The 20,336-nt window shown below is 39.2% G+C and overlaps 1 protein-coding gene across 4 annotated transcripts in view; it reads left to right on the top strand.

Moving 5' to 3' along the window:
- The window catches only part of LOC101621854 (chromosome unknown open reading frame, human C3orf67), a 181,920-nt gene that overhangs the window by 157,246 nt on the left and 4,338 nt on the right, over nt 1–20,336 (top strand). For all 4 annotated transcript variants that reach the window (XM_004676021.2, XM_012720660.1, XM_012720661.1 and 1 more), the window contains one exon: nt 11,863–11,957. In XM_004676021.2, coding sequence (XP_004676078.1) covers nt 11,863–11,957 — 95 coding nt within the window. The remainder of the gene's footprint in view (nt 1–11,862; nt 11,958–20,336) is intronic.

Here is a 20,336-nt window from a genome sequence, read left to right on the forward strand (position 1 = left end):
AGTTACTAATGAAGTCCATATCTACCACTTAGATGAAACTTAGCTTTCTGGTGTGGAATGTGAAGGTGGAGAATTGAAACATTCATGTCCATGGTCCTTATCATCAGAGAGAGAGTTTTTGCTTTATCCTGACCTGACTTTGCATACTTAGAGAAAATGTTCAATCTGTAGCTTTAGCTAATGGCATTACAATGTCACACTTCTCTGTTTAACATTCAGCTTTGTTAATCAAGAAAACCAGATTGGCTCTCTGCATGTTGATTAAATTGATTACAGCTGTAGGCCTTGATAGCATTTTTTAAGTGTCTCTAATTAATCAGACAATGCTTGATTAGTTTTTTCTGTTTTGAAAAGATAAACTGACTTCCTTGAGAATTTTTACCCCAAAACGATTCCCCTCCAGTGAAAGGTAAAGGATAAGTGAGTCACTGCCTAGTTTTCTATGGTGCTGAGAAATTTTATCTTTCAGCAACTGAAAAATAAGAAAGCCTTTGAAAAGCAGATTAAAAACTAATATTAAACCTCTTTTCACATCCTCACATGAATATGTCTCCTGGGAGGAAGAAAGCCTGTGTGTGCCGATGCTCCCTGGGCTTCCAGCCTGCCGGCTCCCTATTGCAAAGTATCTTCCATCTTTCCCATTGTAACCATTCACTGTCACCTTATGGCATTGAACTGTCACACCTGAAATCACAGATTTCAGCCCAGAAACCATTTTGTTTTAATAATCAGTCTAATGAAGTGTTAGGGAAAAAAAATTAAGCCACCACCTATTTTTTTAGTCATAGTTCGAGCATTAGGTGAAACAGCTGTTGTTTATACATATGGAAGCTTGACAATTTTCAGGAACATTACCAACACTTGAAAAAATCCAGAATGTTCTGCTTTCATCATTAAATCTGATATTTCTGTTAGGATCAGCTCTGATGGTGTGTGTGGGCCTGAGGACAACACCCCATTTTCTCCTTCCAGTGGTTGCAAGAACAATAGGGACTCCTGTTTCTAATAAGCACTTGCACCTAAAATGCTTTTTAAAGATATGTTAAAGCTATATTTCAAAAGAGTCCTTTTTATAGATATTATCAAATTGGTAGGTTCTGGAAAGAGCATACTTGACTTTAAAACAAAGAATAATAAAAAAGAAAAAAAAATTCAACCGGAGTAGAAAAATAGAAAATGAGAAATAGGTCTAAACCCTCCCAGCCGAACCCCCACATTACTACCTCCAGGTGTAATGATTGTTAACAGCCTCCAGAAGAAAATGTGTTACATTTATATTTTTCAACAAGGTGGGAGAAGACTGTACTATTCTACAACTTACCTTTTAGATTTTTACTGAATAAGCTTTAGATACCTTCTAAATGTGCATCTATAGATTACTACATTCTTTGTTAGCTGCTGGATATTGTTTCATTGTTGGAAGTACAGTAATGTACTCAGCCAGCTCTCTGCTGATGGACATTTAGGTGGTTTCCACCACTGTAAACAGTGTTATAATAAACATCCTGATGTGCATTTGTGTGGGGGGGGGGGGCTTGGGCAAGTAAGTATTTACTACAATCAATTTCTCTCACACTTGTTCAAAAGTAATCTTAATAGATATTACCAAATTGTTCCTAGATCACACTGATTTTCATCCAACCTTGTAACTTTTGCCAAGCTATTATGTGTCAGTAGTATTTCATTACTTTAATTTGCATTTCTATAGTTTTTTATATATATATATATATATGGCAAACATCTTAACATATTCGGAGAGATGAGGTGTTTAAGACCTGCTCGTTCCTATCGTTGCCTACTTTTCTTTAGCATGTCTTGTATTTGTTCAGTATCCTTTGGACATGTGAACCCTCCATACTTGTTTGAATTTAACTCAGGGAGATGAAGAAAGAATCTTAAATATTCCTTAATACAGTATATGATTCTTGCAGCAAACTTCATCTCTGGAGAACTTCAGTATCATAGAATGACAAAAATAAGGTGTCTTCTCAGGAGATTTCTGTACATTCAATCTTAAGACAAAGAAAATGAATTTTGTCAAAGGAAAGGCTCTGTATCTCTGAGGTGTATTTTCATATAGATTTCTAAGCTAGAACCACATGTCCTGACTAGATTGTGCAGCAAAAACCTCCTAAATAATCTTTCTTACCCCTTTCTTATTCCCCACCAGTTTCCACAAACATTCTAGTAAGTCTTACCAGAACTCCTCTCCTCACTATTTAGAGGAACATTACTTGCTTCACTCTCCTATGAGTGTTGCTCTAAGTTTCATCTCCAGAAGACTGAATCCCTCAAAGGCAGGAATCATGTCTTACTCCTCAGTACCCAGCATAAAAATTGCTACACTTCAGGGGTCAGTAAACATCTACTCAATGTAAAACTATAAAGTAGGCACAGCAATGCTAATAACAGTATAGCGAAGGCAAGAGAGAGGTCAGCCCTTTTCCTATGCTGTCTCAAGTAAATGGGCTATTACAGTTCACAAGTTGTTGTAGAATTTGATGTCTGATGTCTGGATTTATGCCTCCAGAGCTGAATTTTCTGCCATAGCTAATGAGTCAGTGTCTGTAAAATGGTCCCAAGATGCTGTTATTAATGTTTCCTTAACCTGAGGGAAAATACTGCCAAACAGGAAATGCATTTAGTTCTACAAAGAATGTATAAAGTATATTTAATCACATAAGAGAAGTTAATAATGTTTGTGATTTTCTGGGGCATTGAGTACTTGGAGGGAGCTGGTCCTCTCTGTTCTTTGGACTTTTTAATAAAGACATGAACAGGAACACTAGAGGCTAGAAGAAAAGAGTGTAATTTTCCTCTTAAGGATTTATTGCATATCTCCAAATAAACATGCACAATGTCAGGTGAAAATATAGTACTTTCTGTCATAACTTTTGTTATGCAAGAAACATGATCCTATTCCTGATGTCGCCATAATGTAAACATCCGCTAGGTCACTTTTAGGAGGGGAGACAAGAAATGCCTAGGAAAAATAATTTCTCCATTGGCTACCTCAGGGGTCTTCCTCAGAGAGGTCATCGTTTTACAATCTTCTCACTCTCACTTTGTCTTTTTGTCATGGTTCTGCTCATCCCATAAGTACCCATTCACTCATTCAACAAATATTTTTGAGCATCTAGTATGTGTCAGGCCCACTGTGAAGAAGACATGCTTGTGCCTTATAGTCTAGTCACAGCTCCTCTCAAAAAGGCCCTGACTCCATACCTTTTGCTTTCTGAGTTCTGGTACCTATTCCTTCCTTGTTTCTCAGTAGTAGCCAAAATCCTAGATTGTGTGCTTTCCCTTATGGTTCCCCTATACCTGCTATACCTGCTTTACCTCTGTAATAAAACCCTTTCTGCAGCCCCCCTCAAATTATCCTAATTTCCTTGTATCAAGTGTTTCCTGCTGAGAGTTGAATGATTAAAAAAAAAAAAAAAAAAACCGTGGTGGACTTAGAACTCAGGCAAAGCTCTGAAGTAAAATATGAGCTGGAATATAAAAAGAAAGAGTAAATAAAATGTCTTAGTCTATTTGGAATGCTGTAATGGAATACAATAGACAGAATGGTTTAGAAACAAAAGAAATTTATTTCTCACCGCACTGGACACTAGGAAATTCAAAATCAGTGTGCTAGCTTATTTGGTGTCTGTCTGGTGAGTCATAGCTCTGTGACCTCACACAGCACAAGGGGCAAGACAACTCTGAGGTCTCCCTTTTAAGAAGTGCTTCCCTCCCGAGCTGAGAATGTCCCAAAAGCCTGATCTCTAGTCACCATGACATTGTGACTAGATTTAGATTTCACATGTGAATTTTGATTTAGATTTCACATGTGAATTTTGACAGAAATGCAAGCAATCATTCTGTAGCACTAGGTGAATTTCAGAAGAAACTGAGAGTATGACTCTCCCTCTGAAGCCTAGATGTGGTATGGTAGTAACAGTGAGGGAAAAATACAAAAATATGCTGCAGAGATAGTAAGGACCAGCCTGTGCAAAAATAAGCCAATATAGTGATGTGTAATTTTACTCTAACACAAAATTTTGAAAAGCTCACTCTGAATTAAGATAGAGGGAGTTCAAGTTGGGTATCAAAGAAGGGAGAGATTCTAAAACCATAGACTAGGATGGCAGTAACACATTCATGACCTAAGGCTAGAACCTCATAATGTACCCCTATATATTTCCAGCACACCTTCACATAGAGAACTACCAAATCTCATTAGCTAAACTAAACCAAGCTCCTGTATCATCCCAAACTGTTTTCCTCTTTCAGATTTCCCAGGTCACTCCATGGCACCAACTTTATTTCATTCCCAGGAACAAGACTTAAGCTGTCTCATTCACTCCTCTGAGTAACTTACAGCGCACAACAGGGAATTGGTTCACCAGTGACATGAATTTCGTTACTTTGCCTTCGCATCTTTATTTGTGGGGCTGTTGCTCATTTTAATTTGTTTCAGGAGTTCTAGGGAAGCAGAGCCCGACCCAGGTTAGGTCAAGTGTCTGTCTGCCTTTGGACCTACAAAGGCTACAGATTCAAGTAGGAACATGACAGCTCCCAGAAAGCCCTGTGGTGAGAGGCAACTATTTATTCCCAGGAGAAGGAGGTCTGGGCAGTCTCTCAGCATTCTTCTAAGGTGTCTTAAAGAGAGATTAAAGTCATTTCTTGGGGGCTCTCCCTGGTGCTGCAACAGGTTAAAACGCAGTACTATGAAGCAATCTGCAGCCACTGCAGCACGAGTTCAATCCCTAGCCAGGGAGCTGACCTACATGGCGTGGCTGACCTCTCCTGTCTCCTGTCTTGCCCAATGCTTCACTCAGCAGTGTATTTCAGTACTGTTCTGCCTGTTCTGCTCTCCACTCTGGCTCTGATGGATCCTCTCACCCCTGCACTTGTGGCCTCTACCCCAGTTCTTATATGCATAAATAAATTTTAGAATCATTACTTGGAAGCCCCAAAATGTAAAGGTAGGAGAAATGGGTGGAAATGGAAAGAAAGCAGATTTTAACAGCCAAAGCTATTTGAAGATGAAATGTGATCTATGAAAGCAGTCATTACACTATTGCCAATGGTGACCAAATATGGATTCCACACCATTTGGTAGAAATGTAGAAAGGTGCCAAAACCTAGATGGGGATTGTTCTTCTAAGAATCTAATGAGATAACTGCTGGAAACAACCCAAAATTAAACAACAGCATCTTTTTTTTTTAATAATATAATAGTTTATTTTTACAACATTTTGTGCATTTTTCCATCTCAGTTGTAATCCCTGTGGGCTTCCCATCACCAAATCACCCATGTGCTATCACCATAGTCCAGTGTATTTCCTTCCCCCACTGTTTTTGATCCCAGTCCCCACTGCACCCCCATAAAATGTCTCTGGTATATAGCTAACAACAGCATCTTAATACACATTCCAGTTCATCTTAGGGGAGATACAAAAGATTCCCAACTTGTACTTTGTGTTTCCAACTTGAGCTCCCTACTTCAAATGGGAGATGAATTCTATGAAGAAGTGCCATTACTATCTCTTTTAATATGCTTAAGTTTTATTTATTTATTTATTTTTGCTAGTAAACATATTTCTGAACCAGCTTTCTGCTTTCTGAGAGAGAAAATTAAATTTTTCTGTCTTAGCTATAAAGAATATGAGAATAGACAGGGAGCGGCCTGGGCAAAGGCTTTGTGATGGTAGAAAAAGCAGAATATGCCAGTAGTTGAGAGAAGACCTCCATGGCTTGGGCATAAGAGTAAGGGGGAAATGCAAGATGATGTTGGAAAAATGCAGGGACGAGTGGCCCCAAATTGTGATTGCACCAAGCACATGAAACAATAACTTGTTCCTAATAGGTGAAAGGAAAATGCAAAATGTTACAACAGTAGCATTATTTATTGTTATGGAAACTTTCAACATTGAGTGGCACTGAGGGTTCTGGACTGACAAAGAGACTCATTCAATAGTTATGCATTTGATAAATATTGAAGAAGTGCCTACTCTGTGCCAGATACTCTGCTAGGTGCTAGTTAGAGTCAGTTGAGGGACATTATATTCACCAAATGATCAAACAAATGCAGATGTAATTATGAGCTGAGATAAGAGCTGTTAATGAGAAGATCACTGTTGAGAGTAATAAGGGAACTCAGCTAGATTGGAGAGGGGGTGCCAGGGAAGACTTCCCAGAAATGCAATGCTTAAGCCAAAATCTGAAGAGTCAGTAGGATTTCACCAAGCCTGGGAAGGGTAGGAATAGGGAAAAGGAATAGAATGAACTCAGCCTGGGCAGAATCCCCATGATGGCAGGGAGCATAGAGTAATCCAGGAATTAAGAGAAGATTATAGTGTATTATGGACAAGGTGAGTGTGAGGGAGAAGAAGGCAAGATGAGGTTGAAAAAAATACATAGAAACTATGTGAACCCTTGAAGTCTAGGGTAAAGGTTCTGGTCTTTCTTCTAAGTACCCTAGCTCCCAAATAACAATGAAGGGTTTTAAACAAGAAGCTGACATAGATTAGAATTTTTACCTGGTGTGGAAAACAGTGAGTTAAAGCCATAGCGAGTGATTGTGAGGACATCACTTAAGAGATTTCACTAGGGGTAACGTGAGGCAAGTGTCACTTGGACTTTGGTGGTGGAAAGGGAGCTGGTGAGAAAGGTAGATTCAAAACATGATTTGGAGGAAAACTGACAGGAGTTTTCATAAGAGCTTTGAGAATGTTCCAGTGCACAGTTCCTTCTCTCAGGCAAGGGTCATTCAGCTACAGTCTGTGGGCCCTATCTTCCCTGCTGCCAGGATATATTTTGCAAGTAAAATTTTATTGGCACATAATCATGCCCATTTGATTACTTACCATTTTCCTGTTTTCACCACAGCAGAGTTGAATAACTGTAATCAAGACCTTATGGCTTGTAAATCCTAATGTTGTTTACTGTCTGGTCCTTTGCAGAAGAGCTTTGTCAATACTGGACTCTACTCTTCTAGGAATCTCACCTTACAATTTTCTTAAGTCCATAAGTTCTTAATGTGGGACCTGAAAATCTAATAAATGCACTTAGGTAATATCTGACCTCCTGAAATTGAAAATAAAATTTGGCATTTATGGACATTTTTCTGGGAAAATTTCCCACCAGCTTTATTTTTTTTTTAAGATTTATCTATTTATGCATACAGAACTGGGGTACAGGCCAGAGGTACAGGGGCAGTGAGAGGATTCACCAGGGACAGAATGGGAAGCAGAACAGGCAGATCGTCAAAGTACGCTGCTGAGGGGAGCAGCGGGCAGGTCAGGAGAGGTCTGCCACGCCATGTGGTCACCTCCGGGGCAGGCGGGGTTCAAACTAATGCAGAAGTGGTTTTTAGCTTCTTAGTGCTGTGCTTTTACCCACTGTGCCACCAGGGAGGGCCTCCCACCAGCTTTTTAAAAGAATCTGAATTTCCTCCAAAATAAGGAGGAACACTTCCTCCCAGTCATCTCCCCAGTGTGTTCCCTGGCAACAGAAAATTTTAAAACCTGAACTTCTTTTGCTGAATAAAAAATGTACCAAAGGGTAAATGTCATTAGATAACTGTTTGAAATTGCTGTGAATTATTCAACTCCTAATATTAGATCTCCTGTCCATGCATTTCACTGGGCTGGCTTCTCTAACCCAGAGAGTTAATATAGCAGTACTGTAAATAGAGACTATCCTAACTATTGTCATGTTTCAAAGTTTTCAAAGAAATACTTCCTCAGCAATTTAAATGCATACAAGGTTGTACATAGCTTCATCACAAGAGAATTCCTTCAAGAAAACAGATAAGCTGATCAGCCTATGTCTGCAATCCAAGTTCTATTGTCATTATCTTGGGGAAAATTGCAAGATATGGTATTTATTCTTCATCTATTCATCATCTGGCCTTTTGAAGAAAATGCATCTGCTGGTGACATTGCTCATCATGTATAGATGTGTTTGAAAGTTCTTTCCAGGCTCTCCCTGGTGGTGCAGCAGGTTAAAGCACAGCACTAAGAAGCTAAAGCCACTTCCGCATGAGTTCGATCCCCACCCCAGAGGTTACCCATATGGTGCATCAGACCTCTCCTGGCCCACCCACTGCTCCCCTCAGCAGTGTACTTCGTCCATCTGCCTGTTCTGCTCCCCATTCCATCTCTGGTGAAGCCTCTCACCGCCCCTGCACCACTGGCCTGTACCCAAGTTCTGTATGCATAAATAATAAATAAGTCTTTTTAAAAAAAAAAGTTATCTCCAGTTTCACAACAGGGATAGGAAGCCTGCTTGAGTTCATGAATGGAAAGAAGCCTGTGAGTGTGGGCAGAGTAGGCCTGACTGAAAGGATGCTTATCTACCAAAGAAGATGGAGGCATTTCATAACAAGGCTGTAATCAGAGCTAAGTAAAGCAGAGTATCAAGCACAGAGGACTAGACAAGAGTAGAAAAGGTAGAGCAAGAACAGATTCCCAAGGGCAGATAGCCAGGGTTCGGACTGTAGCTTGGACTGGTGTGTTGTGAGTAATCATGACCTTAAATTCCTCTTGATTGGATGTTTGCAGCTTACTATTGAAAGGTATGGATTGCTCAGAGGTCTTAACAATGGGGTGTCATTACATATCACATATAAAGATATTAGCAGGTAAGTGCTCTACTACACATTGGTGATTAATAGTGAATCATAAAAAGGGCTCTTGGGAAAATTAAGCTGTTAACTATATATAGATAAAAAATGAAACAAAAAACAATTCCAGCACACTGGTTAAACTGTACAACCTAAGGCAGTATTTCCCATTGCATGGTCTGTGAAACCCAAGAGATGTAGGAGTTCCAGATGCAAGAATTTGAGCAATGTGCATACTCCAGCTGCTTCTTGGAAGACCCACAATGTGTAAAAGGCTCTCAAAAGTCCTTTGAGAAGCATCCTGGTTGACTTTGTTTAGCCCAATATTTTCATTATTTTATAGCTCACTTGGAATTTTTTCCTTTTGAAAACAGACTTTTGGAAATGTAAAAGTAAAAAGCCAAACAAATTAGTTGCTTTCATCAAAATTTCTTAATTATATAAAATCTTCTAAATCTTAAGATAGCCACTTATCAAGAGAATGCTGTAGTCATGTTGAAAAGATAAAATTAGATGCACTATACACCATCTACCAGAATAAACTCTAAATGGACCAGAAATGTAAATGTAAAAACTGAAACAGTACAAGAAGCTGGAAAACTAGAGTAATTTCAATGAATTTCATAGTAGGGAAGAGTTTCCTAAACATGCACTGCTGATGGGAATGCAGATGGGTATAAATCTGGGGAAATTTGTCAACATATAACAAAACCAAGTATGCATTTATCTTTTGTTCCAAGAATCACACTTCTCGGAATTGACCTTGAAGCTAGACCTTCAATTATTTAAAAAAAAAAAAATGCCCGAAGTTATTCATTGCAGCATTAGTTATAATAAATGTAAAATATTGAAAATATATTCAAACATGGGAGAATGGTAAAATAATGACAGTACACCCACATAGCAGTACTATGCAGCTGTTAAAAAGGAACCTCTATGAGCTGGTATGACTGATTTCCAGGAATGAAAGCTGAAAAAAATGAAAGTGCAAAAGAGTAGCAGTAGTAATCTACCTTTTACATAAGAAAGAATTTTAAAAAAATGTATCTACTTATTTTTTTGCAAAAATAATACATAGACAGGAAATACCAGAACTAATGAAACTGAGAGGTGTAGGTGGGGATGGTATGGAGGGGATGAGGGGAGAAGACAAAAGAAACAGACTGGAATGGATAAAAGGAACAACTCTTATTGAATATGACTTTCTGTATAGTTTTGACTTTTGAATTGTTAATGTTTTACATACTCAGCAACATAATAAATATCAACAAGATTGGAAAAGGTGGCAAGGGGCTCTGAAACTAACGGTAAATTTTTGAACATAGAATTTTGTCTGAAAAAATATTTCAACAGATATTCTGAAGAGTGGCTTAGAGTATTTTATTGATTGCGTTATTTTGTTTGCTTCATAATTCTGACCTGCTTTTGGCATTCTGTGTACTTCTGGAGGTGTGATGTAGAAACAGGTAAAGGTAAGAATGAATTAGAGTTTGTATCTATATAGCAGAAGTCAATAGAAGCCCATAGTTGTAATCAGGGCATCACAAAAGGAGCCACAACCAGTAAATACACAAGTGAACATTGAGATATTCTGTAAAATTTTATTTGTGGCCATTGAAATTTGAATTTTACATGAACTATTATTATCTGATTTTTTTTCAACCATTTAAAATGTAAAAACCATTCTTGGTGTGCATACGGTATAAAAATGGACCAACTTCAGCCCATGGACCATAACTTGGCAATACCTATTCAGAGAGATGATGATAAAGTTGATAGGTGCATAGGTAGGTAGATAGGTAGACAGACAGAGATAATAAATGTGGTAATGTATAAATTGGGCAATCTGAGTGACAGATAATAGGAATTCTTTCTACTTCTCTTGTAAATTTTCTATAAATCTGAAATTACTTTAAAAAAAAAAACAAAGCAAAAATAACAGAAAGAAGATGTCTGGCCCTCCCTGGTGGTGCAACGGCATAAAGCACAGCACTGCAAGTGAGCCGCAGCCACTTCAGTGCGAGTTCGACCCCTGGCCCTGGAGGTGATCCACATGGTGCAGCAGACGTCTCCTGACCTGCCTGCTGCTCCTGCACCCCTCAACAGTGTACTTCATTAATCTTCCTGTTCTGCTTCCTGTTCTGTTCCCCTGAACCTCTGGCCTGCATCCCAATTCTGTATGCATACTTTTTTTTAATAAATTAATTTTTCAAAACTTAAAAAAAAAGAGAGAGAGACCTTTACTTTCATACCTGAGAAGGTAAAAGCATTAATCCAATCATCAGCCTAAGACATGAATGTCTTCCCTTTTGGAATGACCAAACAGCACCCCCTACTTACGTTTCCCCCCATGCCCAGTGACAATTAGTAGGAGCTACTAATGACATTGTCTTCCTCATTTTCCTGGGATCATATGTATGCCACATCATGTGATAACATTATTTTGCTCCTGCTCGTCCTTGCTCTCCATCACTCTTTGTGAGTAATGAGGTCACTGGTCTGCCAATTTGTATATGACCTTGTAATTTTCTGTAATGTAGGAATTTTTTCCCCTGCTATAATTAAATGGACTAAATAAAAGGTGCTTATCAGAAAATGCTTCATTAGCTTGGAAGTCTGTGACAAATCCTCTCTGATGTCCTTAATATGTTATTATGAAATTGAATTACACAGCACACTCGCCTATTTCACTAGCCATAATCTAGTGATAGCTAAGGTGAACTGTGACTGAACATATCTTATTTTCAGGCACTTTCATAAAGGAAGTATGAATGGCTTACAAAGAAAATCTCTACTATATAGACTTATAATCATTCTTCCATACTTTCCCAGTTTAATTCCAAAAGAATCTATTCTCTGCCTTGGCTTATCATTATAGATAAAGCACATTTTGATCTTCATTAATAATAAAGGTGATGTTGAATTAACTGAACACTCACTCTGCCTACTTCCATACCAAACATATTTTCATTGTTTTTGCTTCATTTATTATTTACTTTTTACAAATAAGGCTTAGTGATATAAAATAAGTTGGCCAAGTTCTTACATTAGGAAACTTGGACCTGGGATTGGCCTAAAAGGCCATTGTAAAGATACTGGATATTATTATCCAGACATCAAAATATGAAGGAGGAAAATCAAGGTCATCTTTGTGGAAAGTCCAGGGAATTTAAACTCCAGGAGAAAGGTAAAATCTACATATGGAATTAGAGACATGTTGCTGATTTACTTTCTTCTCTTCCTTTTAGGGACTGGTTAAATATGTTGAGTCCACCAATTGTTCCTCCCAGTCAGCATTCAGCAGAGCAGCATCCGGATTCTTCTGGAAGTTTGAGTGCTCAAGGTGGGAATATGAAAAATGCTATGCCTAAAAAATAAAAATAACTAGAAATAGAGAAAATCAATCATTTAAGATACCACCGATTTTATTATACGCTGATCACTTAGATTCACATACCAAAATGAGGTAACCTGTGCCTTATTTTATAGCATAATAAGCTCTTATCAACTACAAAGACTGTCAGAGAGAAATTGGCCTTATTTTTCTAAAGGTTAATCCCAGGACAAAATATAGTTGAAGACATAAGAACATGGCGTTAGTATCCAATTGACCTGCATCTGAATTCCAGTTCTGTCATCCCTGCTGTGTGACCTAATGCATCTTGGTTACTGCATTTATATAAGACTAATCCAAGAGATAAAACACTCACCAAAAAGTTTTTCATGATGATTAAGTGAGATATACTGTGTACAAAGCACTTCAAAGAATACCTAACAAACATTAGCTCTTCTTATACCCCAACAGACCAATACCCCAAAATCAATGAGATGAATATTTTCATTAATAGAGACTTGATCTTTTCATTAAAGCAAAAGTTGGCACAGAGGTACAATGGGTAGGATTAGTAATAGAAAAATTGGAAGGATGCAGGAATGAAAATTGGCCAGAGGTTCCCTGTGTTGGCTAACACCATAAAGATGAAGCACAAGTTTCTAGTTGTGAGCCTGAACAGAAAAGAGCTTTTGGTGAAAACAGAGAGGTCGAGATGGTAGGGATAGAGGGAATCTAAAGTGCATAATTATTGTGACAAATAACCTGCGAGTCGGACTCCCTGAGACAATTTTAGAGTTGGATTTGGAAGATGGAAGTTATGTATCTGAAGTTTAAAAAAAAAATCTGAAGCCAATATAAATAGCTCCAACAAAGGTGCCAGGGTTTTTTTTTGTCCCCTAATTGCCCCAGGGAGAAAGTGGAACATCCCATTTTTCTTCAGGTGTGGAGAATTGAGAGCGAGAGCTCATACATCTGAGTTACGTGTTTTGGCTGCCCAAGGGATGGAGATGTCTCTGTGATTTAGTATCTGAAATCGATTATGCCCCTCAAATTGGGAATCTTTTTAGAGGTGTACATTTATAATTACTTATGACAGAAAAATAGAATCTTGGCTGTCAGGAGGAGACCTTGCTGTGAAGGAACAACTAATATGTTATGTTAAGTGTCCTAAATAAGCCACGGGAGCTGAGAACGTGGTCCTTGAGCAAAGGCACTGGAGATATATTTGTGACAAGTGCCTGAAAGGATGTTTTAAAGTCACCATTGCAAAGTGACGTTTTGACAGCAGGAGCTCAATTATGTTGAAAGTAAACAGAACTTCCAGCGAGGGCAAATTAAGAAATCAAATTCAGAGGGTTATAAACATGTTCTGGCCGGCATTAACTGGTCTCTGACCCCTTCTGCCTGTCACCCTAGATTTTTGTCAGTTTTCATTGCCTCACTTCTGATATACTTGTTTGTAACTATTTAATACCATCAAAAACCTAGTGTTTTCTATCTGGCTCATCTTTATATATTATTGGCATAGCCTATACTTAAAAATATACTGAGACAGTGTTACCATATTTCTAATGAAGTGTTTGTCAAAGAAAACTAATGGGCTGAAGTAGCCAGCTCCTGTCATCAGGAGGAGAAAGGCACATCTGTGGGTGGTCTGGACCTTCTGGGTTTCCAGTTCTCTATACCATTGATTCAGCACTTACTATATGGTAGACACTATGCTAAATTGCTTCATTTAGCCTTCACAGCAACCCTATGAGAAAGATACTATGATTGTGTATATATTTGTTGTTTTTTGCTGCTAAAGAAACTGATGCACAAAATTGGCCTAAGATCACAGGACTGTCCCTGGCAGAACTAGGACTTGTATCCAAGCGGCCTGGCACCAGAACCCAACCACTGCTTTCATACTTTTTTTGGTTTTAAACCAAATAGAGAGATTACCTAGTTTAAAAAAATATATATATATGTGTGTGAAGGAGGGAGGAGAGGCATCTCCAAAAATTAAAAAATTATTTTCCCATTGTTTCTGAACTGTAGGATAAAGAAATAAAAACATCTCAAAGGTTAAGTAACCTGGCTCTTTAAGGAGAAAAAAAGCAGACCTCTGGCTACCTGCTGAGACCTGGGGCTGGCCTCCTTCTCCCTCTCATGCTTGTCAGAAGTGACAGGTGAACCCAAGTCCTCCAGAGGTGTGAGTAGTGAGGTCTGCAGGGCCAAGGCGGTGAGGAGCTGGACCAGGACACCACCACAGGATGGCCAGGGCTGGGTTTGCGTGTCAAGGACCCTCTTTCTAAATGCCTTTCTAGGTGATCTTCAGCCAAGTAGATCTCTCATTTAACCTTGGACACTTTCTTCATAGCATTTTCAGTATGTAATTTGTGACTTACTTACTGCTTTACTGCCTTTGTCTCTAAATAGCCTATGCTTTAAGAGCAGAAAGTTTGTCAGTTTTCACCCTCCTGGATCCCTAGTACTCTACAATTTCTGGTTAAAGTAGATGCCATCAAAATTCTTTTTACAGAGAGGACAGAAAAGGAGAAAGTGATGAAAAGAGGTAGATAAATGTTCTTCAACTAGTCATTTAGTAAGAACCTGGAGCCAGAGTGGGAGTGGTAAGGTCATTTATTGCAATCTGACTTTTGATTTTCCTCCAGTTCCAAATTTAGATATATTCCTAAAATTCAACAGTGAGAGTATTGAACTTAGACCCATACATTTTAGCAGTTAAAAAAAAACTTTATCAATGTATATATAAGCTATGAAACGTGTCTTTTAAATGAAATCTTCATCTGGAATACCAATTTATAGCACAGATAAAGCAGAAAACTCCTCTAGCTAAAGGGGGAATTAGAGTCTCAGGACCCTCCCTAAGACTCTGATGAAGCCATTAAAAAACACTGGAGTAATCCAACCCCCTCCATTTGCCTGAAGAGGTAAAAGAGTTGACAAGGTCAAAGGCCCATTTAGAGCCTGAGCTAGCTTGAAGAAAAGGTTTCCACCTCCTCAGAACCTTTCTGCACAGACATTGCTGGGAGGGGAAGACCTTTTCACAAAGAAAAGAGCTGGGGTGTCTCTGCTCCTCAGGCTTCTGGAATACCAATAATAACTAATGTTTATTCCATCTGCAGGGATCCAGACCTACCAGAACACTAATTCAATGGTCACTGGGTGTCAGTACTAATATTACGCGTTATTACTCCATTTTTCACATGGACAGTAGAGCAGGGAAGTGCTGCACTGAGCCACCGAGTCTCCCCCAGAGATGGAGAGGCCAGGATACTCCCGTGCAGCTGGAGACTGTCATCGCATTTTAACAAGGAAAGATGGTCTGACTAGCACATAATTCTAGGAAATGTTCCCCTGGCCCCACAAACATAAATGCATGTATGGCCCTTGAGTCTCTATTTTGTTCAGTACAAGTTTGTGTCAGTCACAGTTTCTAGTTCACCAGAATGTCTCAGGTGTGTTAGTGCCACACTGGCTGGGCCCCAGCAGAGCCCAGAGGAGCAGGCCTCGGCCGCCATTCCTTGTGGGCCACGATGCCCTTGCTGAATACCAGTTACCATGGGCACAGGTGCCCGAACACTTAGTAAAAAATGTGTTTTCCTTGGGCTCATGTAAAATGTAAAAAAAATGGGAAGTTAAGTTTTCAGCACCTAACTCAAGAAAACTACCAAACTGACCTTTAAAAGTGAACCGAACATTGCTTGAAGAATAGTCGTCCGTTTGTTTTTGACGCTTGTTCCTTTGCAGATATGACCCTTAAATTATTCAGGCTTACCAGCTCCAAAATGGAATAATAATGATCCCCTCCTCAGGTCTGTAAACCTCCCTTGCAGTTTCCACAGATTTTTCAGTTGGAAAAGTGTTCAGAAGAGCTTTTGAAGGTGCCAGAGTCTCAAAAACACATTTTTTAAATAACACATTATTTTACTTCTTTTTATGGTGAGGGGGGATAAATATCTCTTATGAGAGTTTGTACCCCCAAACTGACCTTTACATGAATGACTACATGGTCTGCATTGATGCACCATCTGTGATGAAAAAGTTCTCAAAAAGAAATTTCAATTTAAAGTAATTCCAGATGACAGAGGCTTCTGGTGGCCAGAAGAGCCTAAAGCCCCTGGACAGCACAAGAATGCAGGCTACAGAAGGGAACTTTCCTTTGATCCTGATTTCAGACTCACCTTGAAGGCTACCTCCTCCCTGTTGTCCAAAATCCTTTTTTTCTTTCTTTTTTTAAAAGACATTTATTTATGCATACAGAACTGGGATACAGGCCAGAGGTGCAGGGGCGATGAGAGGATTCACCAGACAGAGAGAGGAGCAGAACAGGCAGATTGACTGAAGCGCAGTGCTGAGAGGAGCAACAGGTGGGTCAGGAGAGGTCTGCTGTGCCACCTACCTGGCCAGGGATTGAACTCACGGTGAAGCAGCTGCGGCAAGCTTGGCACCCTTTAAACCACAAGGGAGGGCCCCCTTTCTGGCTTTCTCTCCCCAGAAAATAAGCCTCCAGACTCCATCAGGAGCAGGAAGAGGTAGGACCTGACCTGACTGTGTAGGGTGCAAGGTGAGGAACCAAGGTGGGGAGAGCGCTCGCTGTCCTCTAATGAGACTTCATAGGCCCCTGTTTTAATGTCCTCAGTTTTTATAATGCTTCCGTGCAAAGCCACATAAAATATTTCTTAGTGACCATTAATTTACCTCCCACGGGATGGAAATAGCAGCTGGTGCTTATTTTGTAGCTGTAATATTCAAATTTCTAGAAAAGACTTCACTGAAATCTCAGTGCCGTAACCAGAGAGAAGGGACCCTAGACCTTCATGGGTCCCCCTGTCTACTGCCATGCAGTTGTTTGCCATTTCCCTAATACTCTGAGTCTAAAAGCAGTCTTCTAAAATCTGTTGTAAAATTGTCTCGTCAGACATTGTGCTTCATGGAACACCTGGTAGACCCAGCACGTGTGGCTTCTCAGACATGCTAGAGGCCCCATGATGCCTAATGAGTGAATGAGCAGATCTTCTGCATGGAAATATAAGAGTGATTTGGCCTCCTTTTGGGTCTTCCCTATGTCTTAAAGATGTGTTTAAGAGGCACAGGAGGTCTCCCCCAAAAAACAGTATGTTCCCAGTAGATGTCAGTTTCAATAGAGCATCCGCCTGCGCCCAGCCCTCTGTCACCTTTTCCTGTGTTTCCTCAGGTGACTTATCCTAGCACACCTGGCTTGGGGCTATGTTATGTCCACTCTACAGGTGAGGTGCAGCTAGTCCACACACCCACTGTGTGGAACAGTACGCTGACCAGGGCTGTATGGCGATAGTCAGTCCCTATAACTCCCTGTGCTACAGCAGCGTCACAGAACCCCCAACTAAGCTTGCAAAGAACTGTGGGAATACCATGTCCACTGCAATATTTTTAATTAAGTAAGTTCTCCCTTCCTAGAGCTTTCTAGATAAAATAATACTCTTTTTAGTACTCTCCTTAGACACATAGTGTCCCCACCTCAACTCTGAGCTGTGAAATGATTAGTATTTTTGTCTTCTTGATTCCAGAATCCCTGTCCTTTCTCAAGTGAGGCAAGTAGTTGTCTTTTGTCCTCTGATTCATTCTGAGGCAGGGAGAATTTTTTTTCTCAGGCAGCTGTCAGGCCCGGGATGGGGGGGTTGGGGGGGCTGGCGGTAATCTTCTCTGCAGAAGTGATGAGGCAGGGAAATCTGCATTCTCACTGGCATGAAGAGATCCCTTCTTTGAGGGACTACAAGTGAGCCCTCCAGGAGAGAAGTAAGCATGTTCTTAGTGTCTGAGGCTCCCGCCCTTATTTCAAACCACCCCTATTTATTTACCCAGATGTACTCCAAAAGGCCACCTGACCTACGTGTCCAAGCTTTCTTCATGGAATTGGGATACTTTTTGCCCCCTTTTTTCATGTGTAACAAAATGCACCCAGAGGTCTAAGTCACACAGTTACAGGTGCTCATTTGTTTTTTTTTTTTGTTGTTGGTTTGTTTTGAGGCGGGGGGGGGGGGGGGGGGGACGGGTGTTCCAGCTTTCTTGAGATATAATTGACATGAAACAGTTTAAGTATAAGATATACATTAGGAAGGCTTGATCTTAAGTATACAGTGAACCACTGCACATTCATAACTAAAGAGTACTTGGAAAGTGAAATTGCAAGAAATCCTAATTAATCACCCAAACCCTTCAACATGTCAGTGTAAATGGCATTTTCCAAATAAAATATAACCTTCGTTTTTTAGAGGGGGCAATATATTTATTTCTTTAGTAAAAAGTGAACTATGACTATGGCATGTTATTTGCCTTCTAAAAAGAGAGGTTAGCTTTCTAGTAAAGTGTCTTTTTAGCCTTTTTATTCCATTGTTTCTCCTTTCTCTTTCTCTGAGTTTAGGGCAGATAGTTGCTGAGAGCTGAAATTCAGCAGACTTCCTCAGGTTTTAGTACAAGTTAATTTTGCCATACTATGAGTTATTGGTGGAAGAGTTTGCAAGCGTTGGTACTCAGCAGAATCTTATCTAAAATGTCATCTTTATTGATCCTAAGGCTGACTATTCCAAACTGTGATCCCACACCATTGAACTGTTTAAACAATAGTGTATTAGTATGCACATAAAAATACAGTCAATCAGTTCTCAAGATCTATAAAAGAGAAAATGCATTAACTTTAAAAAGTTCTCGATGGCAGCATCAGAAAATCGAAAAACAAGTACAATGTCTTGATTCAGAGATTTTAAATCTGATAAACTAGTGCTTCATCATTTATTTTCAAGTTTGAAGGCTTTACTTGTGCATATAGGTTTCCTTTTATCTACCAATGAAAATGCATTAAAGTAGATAATTAACATTTATATTAATTGACTTTCAAAAGGTCAGAAAACTGGAGGGATTATTTGCACCAGCTGATCTACCTAGGGGAGAGCCCCCAGTATTGCTGTGTTTGCTCCAGCTCCTTCTGTTATTACTATTAACAACTTTCAAAGTGGATGAGGCTGAAAGTTTGTAAATAAATCATTGTCTGAAAGACAGTTTTATTTCACTAGAAGTGGCTTTTTGTGTGGAGAAGAGTAAAAATGTAATTCCCTGTCCAGATGCTCTTAGTCTAGTAACAGAGAATGGTTTTGTTTATTAATACATCCTTTTAGAGTTTCTGTAGCCAGTCTATAAATAGAGAAATTTAGCATTTAGGGGGGGAAACAAACCCTACACTATCCAAGAATATAACTGAAAATTACCCCATACCCATGCACAATAATTACCTTTCAAAACATTTCCCATTGCTTGACATCATGGTGGCAATTGCTTAATGATAATATAATTTCATTACGTAGGGATTACAATGGCAAGATGATGTAAGTTGGAAGCTTTGAAAATTAAGTTATAATGAAAACAAAACCTTTTATGCAAGTTTAAAGCAGTTATTTCAATGTAAAATTATACATAATGTCACCCAATTTTTGTACTAATGTCATTGTTGGTATAATTTTTAAATTCATCATTTAAATCTCCCGTACTAAAACCCACAAAACCTGCCTTAGTCCCATGTTTGTAATGCATGAGGTTCCAGTTTATAATGATATGTATTGGAACAAATGCATTTGTATAGCAGTTACAGTTTCAGTTTGTGTGCATTGTGTAGCAAAACCTCTACGAATGAATTGGATCCACGGTGATCCCTTTGGCAGTTAGGTGATAAAGACCCACAGCCCATTACAATACTTATTTCCATCTTGAAAAATTCCTGACTAGTTGTAAGCTATTTTGAGTGTTCTAACTTAATAGCACCCGTTTACATTTTTATCTTTTTGGAAAGTGTAGGCACGTACTGCATGGAGCAATTATATACCATATAACTCTTACCTGCCTGAATCAGAATTTCTCCCATCGCATGGATGAAGCACGAACAAGACATCAGATGGCAGATCCCTGAGATCGTTATACTCATTATCATTTACCCCAGTGAGATGTGGCTTTGCCATTATGCCTGATGGGGAAATTAGTTTTCTTTCTGAAAAACATGATCTGGTTTTGTTTATTTTTTTAAGATGAATTCATCAAAGGGCCTGTGTGAAACTAGTTGGGAGCTTTGTATTTCATATAAAGTCACTCTAAATATTTTGGTAGTGAAAAATCAAACATACAGCTCCCGAGTAGGGATTAAGATAGAAATGAGCCCCCAGTGGTCTGACTTAGCTGTCTTGCCCTTGCCACGATGATGACTATAACTGTGTGCATGCTGGGTGTCATTTTATGTAGTTCTCATACTACCCTTACTTTACATATGAGTCAGATGATGGTTCAAAATGGTGAATTTTCCCAGGGTCCCACATCTGTGTCTGCCTGATTGCATCGCTAAATGTCACACTGATTGCC

Source organism: Condylura cristata, unplaced genomic scaffold (assembly GCF_000260355.1).
Source record: "Condylura cristata isolate star-nosed mole 26May11 unplaced genomic scaffold, ConCri1.0 scaffold00004, whole genome shotgun sequence".
In the NCBI taxonomy this organism is placed as follows: domain Eukaryota; kingdom Metazoa; phylum Chordata; class Mammalia; order Eulipotyphla; family Talpidae; genus Condylura; species Condylura cristata.